This window comes from Acomys russatus, chromosome 23 (assembly GCF_903995435.1).
Source record: "Acomys russatus chromosome 23, mAcoRus1.1, whole genome shotgun sequence".
Lineage (NCBI taxonomy): Eukaryota > Metazoa > Chordata > Mammalia > Rodentia > Muridae > Acomys > Acomys russatus.
Genome location: NC_067159.1, coordinates 42633305 through 42646250, shown reverse-complemented (window position 1 = coordinate 42646250; position 12946 = coordinate 42633305). Strand labels below are relative to the sequence as shown.

General features: G+C 36.3%; 1 protein-coding gene across 2 annotated transcripts in view; it reads right to left on the bottom strand.

Annotated features, from left to right (window-relative positions):
- The window catches only part of Unc5c (unc-5 netrin receptor C), a 351840-nt gene that overhangs the window by 80219 nt on the left and 258675 nt on the right, over window positions 1–12946 (bottom strand). For both annotated transcript variants that reach the window (XM_051165895.1, XM_051165896.1), the window contains exon 4: window positions 10796–10899. In XM_051165895.1, coding sequence (XP_051021852.1) covers window positions 10796–10899 — 104 coding nt within the window. The remainder of the gene's footprint in view (window positions 1–10795; window positions 10900–12946) is intronic.

Genomic DNA, 12946 nt, shown 5'->3' with positions numbered 1-12946 from the left:
AATAAATAAAAAAAGCTCACACACAATTTGTACCACTTCAATTAACCAAATTTCAAAAATGTATAGTCAATGAAACTATTTTGTTACTTGGGGGAAAAAAGAATGTAAGAGTCTAACAGAATTGGCTATAGTCTTTACCTGTACAAGGTAGAGGACTACCTGGCCAGAGGTTGCTGAAGGATTTAATGAGGTAAGTGTGAGGAAGTGTATGGTAGCAGGAGCTAGCCAATAGTCTTAATTTTTCCCCCTTGGTGCTAAACTTAACTCAGAGGCTACTGTCAAAATATGGTGTTTTAAACATGGCCCAGAGTCCTCAATGTCTCTCTTTTTTTTTTTTTATTAATTTATTCTTGTTACATCTCAATGTTTATCCCATCCCTTGTATCCTCCCATTCCTCCCCCCCCCATTTTTCCATTATTCCCCTCCCCTATGACTGTTCCTGAGGGGGATTACGTCCCCCTATATATTCTCATAGGGTATCCAGTCTCTTCTTGGCTACTTGCTGTCCTTCCTCTGAGTGCCACCAGGTCTCCCCCTCCAGGGGACATGGTCAAATGTGAGGCACCAGAGTACGTGAGAAAGTCGTATCACACTCTCCACTCAACTGTGGAGAATATTCTGACCATTGGCTAGATCTGGGAAGGGGTTTAAAGTTTACCTCCTGTATTGTCCTTGGCTGGTGCCTTAGTTTGAGCAGGACCCCTGGGCCCAAATCTGCCTATCAATGTCTCTCTTAAAAAGTAAGTATTTTAAAATTTTCTAATACCAGCCAGGCATGTAAACACTTGGGAAGAATACGACTTTGACTTTATCATTGTATGAAAGTCCATGAATACTGGCTTCTAAATCCTCATGCTGGAGGGCAGTGAGATAGCTCAATAGGTCTTCTCTTTACACCTAGGGACCTGAATTTTATCCCTGGGGCCCACATGTTGAAATAAGGATTGAGGACTAAAAGTTGTCCTCAGATGTCCACTCACAGAGGAGATGTTATAGTTCCACTCTTCTTGCACGAGGGTGGGTTCCCAGGTCTTGCTGTAGGAGGACCATATGCTTAAGAATTCCCCAGATGCTCTCATCATCCAATTCAAATGCTAGGATGACTTTAGTAATGAAGCCGAGTGATTCTCAATTTGATTATAGGTCCCAGGACTGAAGCATACTGTCCCCATTGTGTGTTTCTAGAAAAGGTTTATAAGACTGCCAACTCTACCTGTGCAGTTTGATTTAAGAAAGAGCCTTTATGGTTCTTAGATGCATGGTTTTATAGTTTCACAATGACTGGTATTTTATAAAAGTCAGTACTACCATCTTTATTGTCAGGGGAAGCAAGGCTTTGCAGTAAAACACCGCTCAATGGCCCAGGCTTCTATAAGTTCTACTGAGAGGTCACTCCAACATTTTAAATGTTATCTATTCTCTTGTTTCTAAATACCTTATATTTATTTTTAAGAGAAAATCTATACCATGGACAAAGACAGAAAAATATATGGTTCCCAATAATAGAGCTCACAATTGCATATGGAATAAGTAATAACTCTTAAATTGAATCCCAGTTTTGAAAACTCATTTGTTCACATTTATTTACCTAGCATTTTCCTAACCAAATCTCACAATAGTTGTGCTACCTAATACTGACCTAAACCTTTTAGTGTTCTTATAGCTAAGAGAGTAAAAAACGGGGAGTTATTTAAACAAGATGGTCAATCAAACATTATTTCTAGTAGTGTTTGGTGATTTTACGTTAAAACATCTGCTAAGAATATATTGATTTTCCTGTTTTACTACTGGAGAATCAAACTCAAATACTTGGGGATAGAGCAAGAAAAAGTTAAAGCTAGCCACCATAGCCTCTTTCTTAGTTCTCTATTCTTCTCAATCCCCTGAGTAAAAGGAAAATACACAAGCACGATTAATGTGTGAGGAACACTGAGTGCTAGGAACTATGACTGTCTTTCAGAATTATTATCTTTTCTGAGCTGTTTTTTTTTTTTTTAATTAAAAGCATCACCGTAAGGGAAAAATTACAAACAGGAATTGTAGTTTCATTTTCTAACCAACTGCTTCTCAAAAACAACTGGGATGTTATATTTGAGGTCTCAATAATACAAACTTTATGATTATTTCTGATGAGATCCACAGATGATAAATATATAGTGGAATGTTATTAAATGTTTACACACACACACACACACACACACACACACACACACACACACACACATATATATGTACCATATTTACTAGGAAATTTTGAGTTTCAAACTTTGAAATTCAAACTTTGAATTGGAAACAAATTCACAAGCTTTCTGTTAGGATATTCTGAGACCCAGTCAAAGATGGCAGTAAGGATGGAGATGTTGCTTATAGCATTAAGTAATTTGAATACAACTTCATCTCTTCCCTACAGTCCTACAAAATATGGGCTGTCAATGCCAATAAAATTACAATGGGATAACATGAATTTTCCGCTAACCAGAAGCCTCTGAGGTTTAGATCCATAGAAAGCTCTAATAGAGACTGTAGCAAACTAGAATGCCATTGTGGCTTCTGTACAGTCACAATCCTTTTACTCCTGTCCCACAGGCTGAAGTTTGTGATTTCTTTTAGCACAATCCCTTACAGTAATAAAGCCAAATTATTTTCTGGAGCTTAAAATAATTCTACACAGGAACTTATTCATTTATGTAGATTAGAGACAAATAAATACATAACTTAACTACACATTACCAATAGGACTATGAATTTTGTTTTTTGGTATGAAGGAAGAAAGGATGGTTTCAATTCTTTGCAGAGAGCCTTCTCACTTTGTGGAGCTATTCAGACCCTCAGTGGCCACTGGCACCCTGTACCATTTTAACACAAAAACTTGCTGAGCCAGCGATTGGTTAAGTAAGGTATTGTCTAATCATATATGTCAATAAAGGAAGCCAGGAACCTTATACTTTTTCTATTCTCCTCCCCTGTGAAAGACAGATGTGTTTTGTCTAATTATTCACTGATTGGTATCGAGAGAAACATTAACATAATTGGCACATTTGTCCTAATTAACCAAGGAAACTGCCACATGCCATCCAAGATGAAAAAGTGACTCCAGCAACCATTATGTAGAAAAATTCACATCTATCAGAAAGGTTACATTGTTAATAGCAAATTGGGGCCTACTGTGCCAGAACACTACACTGGAAAGAGACACAACAGAATTCTTAAGTGTGTGCACACCTATGAGAGTGGGGATTTGGTAGAGAATTGTATATAGGTACATTAATCAAACGAATGGGAAAAGCAGTTATTGGGCAATTATCAAATGCACACTCAGCCAAGCTAAGCTTCTCATAGGTGTATTAGTTAACCTCTGGGAGCCTGCCAAGTTTCACTGACTGGTTTACAGATGACAAGTCTGAAGTATTATTATTATTATTGTTACTATTATTATTAATTCATTTGCTTGTTTTTACCTTCTTAAAATATGCTAGAATATAGAAAATATAGGCAGTTTTTGTAAGTTTTAGTAATCGCATTGTACACAGTACCGGTTACTGTCAGGTTTTCCAGGGGAGAGCTTCCATGTAAGTTACACTTGTAGACTGAAAAAGGCATACGCTGATGAAGTGTGTGCGTGTGTGTGAGTGTGTGTGAGTGTGTGTGAGTGTGTGTGTGTGTAGGGGCTGCCTAAGATTTGCTCTGCTCATAGGTTTGAAGTTCCAGGTTCCTTTCCCTTTTTTGCTTGCTCCACTGGCAAGAAATATCTTACTGTCTCCTTTGAATGTCTCAAATAACCAAGAAAGCATTCCAAGAAAGGAAGGCCACATTCTCTTTGCAGCTATTTGCTTTTCAGATCTGAAAAAAGAATTCATCTACTTGTACTTTGATGGTCATTATTCAGTATTCTTTGCACCTTTCAGTAGATCTGTGAAAATAAAGGTATTTCATGTGCTCTAAAAAGTGTCAGTCTTCAAACAAGGTAAATTCTATCCTTAGGCACTTGTAAAAATAAAATGGGCAAAGAATTTAAAAAATTCAAATGGAAACTGCAGTGACATTTTGCTCAGTTGTTGTAACTTCTGCAGAAGGAAGGAATTTGCCAAGAAAGGGAATTTGTTTTCCTCCCCTAATTGCACATATGTCTGGCTCATTGCTTTTGAGAGCTGAATGTACACAGACCATATTGTGGAGGCGAACTCATCTTCAGTTCTGTGAACGTCTAAAACTGGAGTTAGACCGTGAAGAGATAAAAACAAATGGACAAAGAAGTTAACGTAATGAACACTAATGGAGAAATGAAATTAAAAACCAGAAAAAAGTACCAAAGTTGAATGACACCACAACACAAGAGAACAAATCAGCCCAGAATTGTATTTAAAAAGCTAAATTTTCTACATTAAAAGAGCTGTAGGTTGACAAGCAAGAGTATTGGTGTTACTAGTCTGTTATTACTTTTCACTAAGAACTTGACTTCCAGATAGATAGGCAATTCTTAGCCTTTCTTACTCAAAACTGTGGTAAGTCTGACCATGACCAGGAAATGCAAACCTTCTTTCTTTTCTCTGGAGATATCTTGTCCACGCTGACCGAGGTAAATAGACTGTAGACATATGGAATTCCCAAACAAGAAAACGATCTAAAATACAAGATAACTTTTCTTTAGCAACAAATCAGGGTCATGAAAATAGAAGGCCTCTCTGTCCTGTGATTATGAATCTCTTTAGTGCTTTGCTCATTGCCGAAGCACAAATGAGATTAGATGTAGTAACAGATTCCACTGACCACTGGCTTTAGTCCATTCAGAAGGAGCTTGTGCTAGTTGGTCTGCTGAACGTGGACATGGAAGACAGAACAAACAATTTACACATTTTCTCCATTTTGGAAAATCATATTTAAATGGCACATTCAGAAAAAATATGTGTGTCCTGTGTTTTCTTGTTTTTCTCATGACCTTCTATTTTTATCTTGGGCTAAGCAACTATTTTCTTTTGTTTGGATGTCAATGAGAGCCAAGCAAGAACTCTACATAGTCTCCCCACCTCCATTATCAAACAATGAAAATCTATTTTCCATGAAGTAGTAAGAGTGATCTTCTAAAGCTACATATCAGGTTGTGAAAATCCTTTATTTAAAATCTCTAGTGGCATCCCATGCATTTAAAGGTGGTTCTAAGTGGCTTGTCATATCTATAGACCCTGAACTCCTCCCTCAGACAAATAAGGTCTTCCTGTCACTGGCTCTCAGATGACAGGTATTGGAGACCATCCTGCTTAGGCATTGGAAACCATCCGTGCCTAGGGGGATTTGTGCCATTCCTCTATTGCCTGGGGCTTTATGACCCAGTTTGTTTCAAGACTGGCTCCTTCCTGTAGCTCAGGTCTCAGTGAAAACTTCTCTTCACACAGAGTTTCCTTGAACACTCTCAACCCTCAACAACCACCTAACATGTCCTTGTGTTTGGCTTCCCTCTCCCATACAATCTTGCTTTATTCTCTTTCTCTGGAGGTACCTAAGAATGCCTTCATCCTGCCTTTTCATTTTGTTTTTTTCTCTCTCAGGATAATCATAAGAGTATTGAGTGCACAGTGAATCTACAAGAAGTATTTTTGGATAAGTGGATTGATAATACATAGAAGATAGAATATGCATTTTGCATCTATCTCCCTGAAGGAAAGACTATGCATGTTTGAAAATTGAACCCTGAGTCCGTAGCTGGTAAGACAATGTGTTTCGTAGCTTACATTTGTTATATAAATTGATGTGTTGAATGTTAATTTTGTCATTAATTTAAATATTTAAATATCCACAGATATATGGCTTTGTATTATGCTCAGTGTATTAAATAATAGAAATAGATTAAAAATTAAAGGTTTAAGAGTAGACAATGTTTTTGGAACAAGGCAAAGCTTAAAATGACCATTCTAGGAACACAAGGCTTAAAAAATAAACCTACATTCTAGTTTTTCATGCTGCTATACACAAAAGGAAAAAATTTCAGTAGATATTATAGGCACTGAAACCAACATTCCCTCCCAAATGAGGACCACCAAACTCTTCATTTCTCTCTAAGCCTCTCTTACCTGCAAAGAGCATGACTCACGGCTTGGTAGACAGTGCACCTGCCAGAAAATTCATCTCCACCAATTCTGAGGGGGGGTGTGCCATATTAATAAGCAATTAGACAGAAAGCCACCTGATGTTGCACATTTGGTATTGCCTCTGGCTGCCAGTAGGATTTGGTCTTGTCAGTATCTACTTAAAAAAATCTGTTTCCTATTTATCATGACTAAACTCAGCAAAACAATCTATGCTTTCACACTTCACCCCATATTTTCCCACTCACTAATTAGAGATGCAAATGTTGATAAATAAGAAGACAGGTTTTAAGTACAACTGGGTCAATAAGTTGAACACTGTGCCCTGTTCCTCCAATTAAACTCCTATAAGAAATAGCTCAATTATAATTAGAGAAGCAATTATCCCCTTGTTAAAGGTGAGACAAATCGCAGGTTTTAGTGAAAACTTTTGTTTTTTTGTTTTTTTTTTTCTCCTACCATGCCAAAAAACCTTGACTCCATTGATGATTTGATCCAGTGATCCCCCAAAGAAATAATCTGATGATAAAGCATCCCAGGCTTGCTGACTGATAGTAACATTTTCTAGGCAGGAACTCAAATGAGAGAGAGGGATTAATTTCATGGAGAGCTGCTATTATGCCTTGAGAATGACCCAGCACCCACTCTACAGCATATTAATTTTCTTGCTTCTTCGGGGAGATGGGAGAGAGACTTGTTATTGAAATGGAGTCAAATGCCAGCAGAAAGACAAAGAAAGAATATTTCCTGTACTGATACTAGGAAATATGCTGTAAAAGCACCAAGCAATATTACCAAACAGTGTTTCTGGGAGGATTAGTTTTTCTTTCTTTCAAATTGTCTACTTTGTAATTTCAATGTGGCCTGTGATCTCCGGGCTGAAATGTCTCCCAAGCATCCTTTTATTTCTAGTCCTGGTGAGTTGGATTCCTGCTCTGGGAGTTCAGATTATAGGATCCTACCATCTCACATGAGGTTCTCTAGATGGGGTATACCTTTATAAGTGAAGGTATAATTATTCTTGACATTTTTATGTTTTATTTCCTTAAGGCAGCCTATCCATTTTATCAAACATACCTTTCTATTTTTTTTCATTAGGTTTAATATACTTTAGGAATCTATTGTGACCTCTAGTTTGATGTCATTAGAGATACAATAATAAACCAAATTTGTGTTCCTTTTCTCTTCATGTATAATCAGACAGAAGAGTAAATATATGAATTACCATACAGTTATGAAATTACAGTGAAGACTTCAAGACATTTGCCAATACTATGGTTTGAAGGTGAAATGTTCCCCCACAGGCTCCTGTGCTTGAATACTTGGGCCCCACCTGACTTCTATTTTGGAATGCTGTTGTACCTTTTGGAAGTAGAAACTTGCTAGAGGAAGTCAGTCGTTAGGTGGTATGCATTGGGGTTCATTGTACTGGGGGTAAGCATGGGGATTTGCAATATCCCATTTTCTGTCTTTTTTTTTTTTTTATTCTGACTATAGCTGCAATGTGAGTAGCTGCCCCTGCCTTCTCCTGAAATACCATCCCTATTGCATTCGACTGTATTCCCTATGATCCTAAACAGACACTTCTTCTCTGAAGTTGCCCTTTGTCAGATCTTTGGTCGCATCAATGAGGAAAGCAATACAGCAGGTGATTTGGTTAGCATCAGCAGAAGACAATGGTGTGTTCCAAGTGTCACATTTATCTGTAACACTAATGATCTTCAAGCAAACCAATGGCCATAGAATGTAGGTGGTGTCTTGGTGATTCTTCACACAGCTGAAGTTTCTCCACCATGTGTCCCAAAGTGCTTAGGGTGAGAAACGTTCAGTGGCTATTTTATGATACTGAGTTCAATCTCCTGGGAATTTATAACATAAGATAATAATAGTATAAATAATGGTAGATAGCCCTCTAGGAGTCTAGATATATTTAAGTGGTTTTCATGGACTATGTTATTAAATATCACAAACATTTAGTACATGAATAATCTCTTCCATATATGACTGAAAAAAAATTCTGGATACAAAATACTTAAATATCTTGCCTAGAGTCAAAGAGGAAAACATGATCATACTTGAATTTAAACCTGGATTTTGAAAAGAAAATCAGTTGCTATTCCATAAAAGAGGCAGCAGGATGCCCAAATAGTACCAGGAGGGACCAACTGTTACTACCTGAGCAACACCTATGACATTATATGCACAAATGCTGTATTATCATAATTGAGGTTAGAAATTTTTTCAATGAAGGCTGGTTTAGATATTTAGAAGAAAATTTCTGCTCCCTGATAATCTGTAAATACTGTATCTTCCTTCATGAAAGCATCCACATGCATGAAAAGCAAAGATCATCTGACTGGACCAGCCATGTGTTCATGGAACATTCACTGTCAGCTTTTCTTTCAAAAGTAGTTGCTTTGGACAGCAGCAAAGCACACATCTACCTAGGCTGACCTCCTTTGGGATGATCTAATGATCATAAAACACATGCATGTTACCTGCTGGTTTTATGTTACAATCAACATCTTATTTTATGTCACTCTTGTGCTTTCAAGTTTCATAAACAACAGAAAATGAATATAAAATACCGAATGTACTTATAGTAAAGCTAAAATGATCAAATAATCTCTTAACTCCTAAGATCTCTTTTATCCCTTTCCTTCTACACTTTTTTTTTCTCTTGGTATTGAGCAAATAGCAGCTGGAAAGTGTCATGTTAAGACATCCACTGGTTTTCTGATCTTGGTGATTTTAATGGTGTTAAAAAGAATCTACACAGCAGTTTATTAGCCTGCTCTTAAGCATGCTTGTTTGATCTCTCCTCTGACTGAAAAAAAAAAAAAAAGAAGGAAAAAGTAATATGTATTAAATATAGTTCTTTGAATGTCAAATGGGTATATGATTTTTGAGCTTGCCAAATGTTAATTAGACTCTTCCCCAATGATGATACACATAAAATTCATAGCCAATTAGTTTGAAGTCATGAATCTTTACTCCTTGACAAAGTGAACTGCTTTGTTGAGACTGAACAAAAAGAGTAGCATGGTATTCTCTCTGTAAGATTCTTCTGGGGGCTGTTGCTTTTAAGCTGTGTTGAGTAAAAGCTAGACTACAGATGTTTGTGCTCACAGGATGCTGGGACCTCACAGTGGCTTTAGGGACAGGCTTGCCTTAGAACTACAAGTAAGGAGGCAGATGCACTATTGCACAACTCAAATGAAATGTTGCTTAGAAAAGGGGGTCCTTCATCTCAGCCACAATAAATCATACCCTGTGCTTCGGGGCTGCAAGGTGTGGACGTGGTATGGTACAATAATGAGTGATAATCACGCAATTTCTGATATGGTGCTGAAGAGACATGACATGCCAATGACAAGGAAAAATTAGGTGGTTTTTTTTTTTTCAGAGTAAAAAAAGGAAATATGTGATTTTGCATTGAGTAAACGTTATGGCAGACAAAATGGAATCCTTTTGCATATATTTTCAAGTAATTTGTTGCCAGTATTATTAACTCAGAAGAATCAGATGCTCAGTTTTGCTATGGTTGTGGGGAGGGGACACCTTAGCTGATTCCTACCTGTACCAGTCTTCAAAGGACTGAAAAGCTACTAGAAATCAAATGGTAAATGAATTGTTTATAACGAATCACTCAAAGTTTCAACGTTATTATGTCTCATTTGTTGGAGAGGCAAAATTTCAAGATTTTGTTGCATGCAAAATGAGCAGAACCATGCCCACTGAATCCATATTAGGTTTGAATAGCAACAACTGGCATATGCCTCTTTGCACCTATGCAAAATAGAGTACATCCTTCCAATGACTTCATGAAATTTAGTGGATAGCAAGGACCATCAACAAACCTTGTTACTTGTCAAATGGAGGTGTGTTTGGATTTGTAGAACTCTGTAGCAGCTATGATAATTATGTTGGAAAATATAAGATAGTTTTCTATTAATCATATAAGAGAAAGAACGTTTTAGAGTTATTTGGTAACAAATGAAATACACGGTATTAGTTTCCTTCAGCAGGGGTGTTGCAGCATCATGGTGAGTGTCACCAGGAGAACATGCATTCTCCTATGGGTCAGGTAGAGCAGCTTTTTCAACTACAGTCATTTTCAAAGAGCAATATACTTCTGCTAATGAAAAGCCATGCCAAATATCTGATCCATAATATTTCATTAGCTTTCCCTAGGCTTCATTTAAGCAGAACCAACACATTGAATAAACTACTAAAATATTACTGAATGAAAGTGAACATGTTTATGGCAAGAGATACCACCTTTCAATCTCAGTGATGACATCATGAACTAAAAAACACACATGTACAGTGCAAACTCACAGGACAGGCACATCTTTCTTGCACTAATATTTTTAAACATCATCAGGAGCAATAATACAATAGTTACCACAATAAATCACAGCATCTCTTTCTATAGATGCCAGATAAAGTAAAATGCCATTTCTGATTGTTTTGAAAGAGAATGATAAAATTAAACCATGCTGCCTGTGGCTTTGTCCAATGGGGCATTCTAATTGACTCCCAAGTCATTAATCAGTTCCTAATCAATCTGTTTTGCCAGCAGCAGGCAGTTAGGACTCCATTACTAACCATTCATCATGCCATGCCCTAATTCACTGCACCATTAGCCATGGATTAGGCCTCTGTTAGAATAACTAAGTGCCAACTGCTAAATGCAATGCATTTTTGTTACCTCAGCCACTGGGATCCCTTCAGGTGGACGACACTGGAGTAAGACTTCCTGTTCCAAGGACACTTCCTTTCCCAAGGGTTCCTGCTCAAATGTCTTCCGTAGGTCTGGAAGGTGAAGATAATAAAGTACATGTCAACACAAAACAACATCTTCTTACAGAAAGCGTCAAGCTCTCTGCAGTTTAGTATTTTACGTCTTTATATCTTATCCATCTGTTGATATTATACCATAGTCTGAGGAGTAACATTCTATGTGGAAGATATTATGAAAGTTAAAGGCTATTAACTGTACTGACTTTAAGCTTTAATAAAATCCTTTTATAGATCATTTTAATAGTTACTGAAATACATTAATTTCACTTCAATACTTTTTGGTAATCTGTTGTGATGATCACATTTTTTTTTTTAGCTAAAAGAACCCTAATATTATGAATCTTACTGGCAGAGTTCCTTATGGACATAAATATTTTTCTTGTAATTGATATTAGTAAAGTTATAGTAACTCCAGGATATTTTCATTCATAAATCAAAAGTGAGATTCTATTCAGGTTGAAAAATAAGATTTTTTCATGAGCCACAAAGGAGGATTATAACTTTTGGAATAGTTTTAAAAACTCAAGGGAAAAGAGGATACTACTGAGAATAATCTAGAAATAATTTAATTTCTGATCATGTAGCCACTTTCAACAAGAAGATTAAGTATTCATTTCTGCTCAAACATGCCAAGTACCTAATTATGTGCTTGTATGGCTAGAGCTATTATAGCAAGATGCAGCAGCTTTGGAAACTACACAGAAATGAAAATGTCAGAAAACATCCTATCAGCTTACAAATATCACTGGTACACACAGCAGGAGGCAGGTTTAACTACCACATCCTTGAATGAGATATAATTGTTTTGTTTTCACAGTTTGGCTTTAAAATCTAAGTAAATGCTATATAGTTTTCCAAATAAAATGTGTTCAGGGCATTTCTTAAGAACCTTTAGAATTTTACTTTGTATGTATAGCTCAATTTTTTATAACACAGTAATTATCTTAAGTCAAAGGATGGGCTAACAATTTAGATGTAATATGAATAAATTAATAAAAAAGATTAAAAATTAATAAACAGCTACTTTACACAACAACAACAACAAAAGAGTGTGTTTCCATAATAATTAAATGCTTCTGCCCTTTTGTCTATGTCTGTGACAAAATATAAGAATCTGAAAGGACCATTTCAGCTGACTGAACTACTAGATAGAAATCCAAAGGCTCTAAAGATGTGGATGTGTCCTAGTGGGTTCCTTTCAGAAAGTGTCATCTAGAAAAAGTCAGTGAGGGAAAAAGACGCACTCATATATTTGCTATATTATTGGAATATCTTAACAGAAGAAACTCTTCTAAGTTTCTGGTGGTTGTAAGAAAATGATTGATAGATGTGAGCTAAGACAGGAGACTCTCTAAAGAATGAGAGAAATCCTTTCAGAAGGACATTTTTAATATGATTATCAATAAATTGAATATATATTCAAAATGCATATTTAGAATCCAGATTATTATCACAACTTGAATGATACCTCAGCTATGTTTCTCTTTCAGAAATGAGGAATATGCTCCATAAGTCACCCACAACCTCACAGCAAAATAGTTGATACTAAGTTGGAATGTGCTGGCCTTTGGCTTTATATACCCACACACTCCTCTTAATACTTTCTCTTCCATTTGTGCCCCAATTGTACCAGGATATAAAAATATTTTCTTTGTTATAGTAACTACTATTTGTTTTTAATCTGCATTAATGGAAACATTTTTTCAAGTATGGCTGCCAAAGGAAACAATAGTAGCTAATACGTTTTATAGGGTAAAACACTATCTATTTGGTTTGTGTTATTTGCAGAAAACTACCGTAAAGAGATTCCCATGTAGTGTGAAGTAAAGTAGAGATGAAAAAACTGGGATTTGTTCTAAAATTGATAAGATGCTGATTTGCTTTCACTTAAATTTACCAGGAATTACAAAAGGGCTAAGAACAAGAAAAGTAGTTAAAATTCACTTGATGTTTATAAATTACATGCTTATGGTAGTGACTTGATGAAAAGCTTAGGATGAACTTGTGTGAGTTACAGAAACAAGATTTAAAAGATAAGCTGAGGTGTGTTAATGAAAAG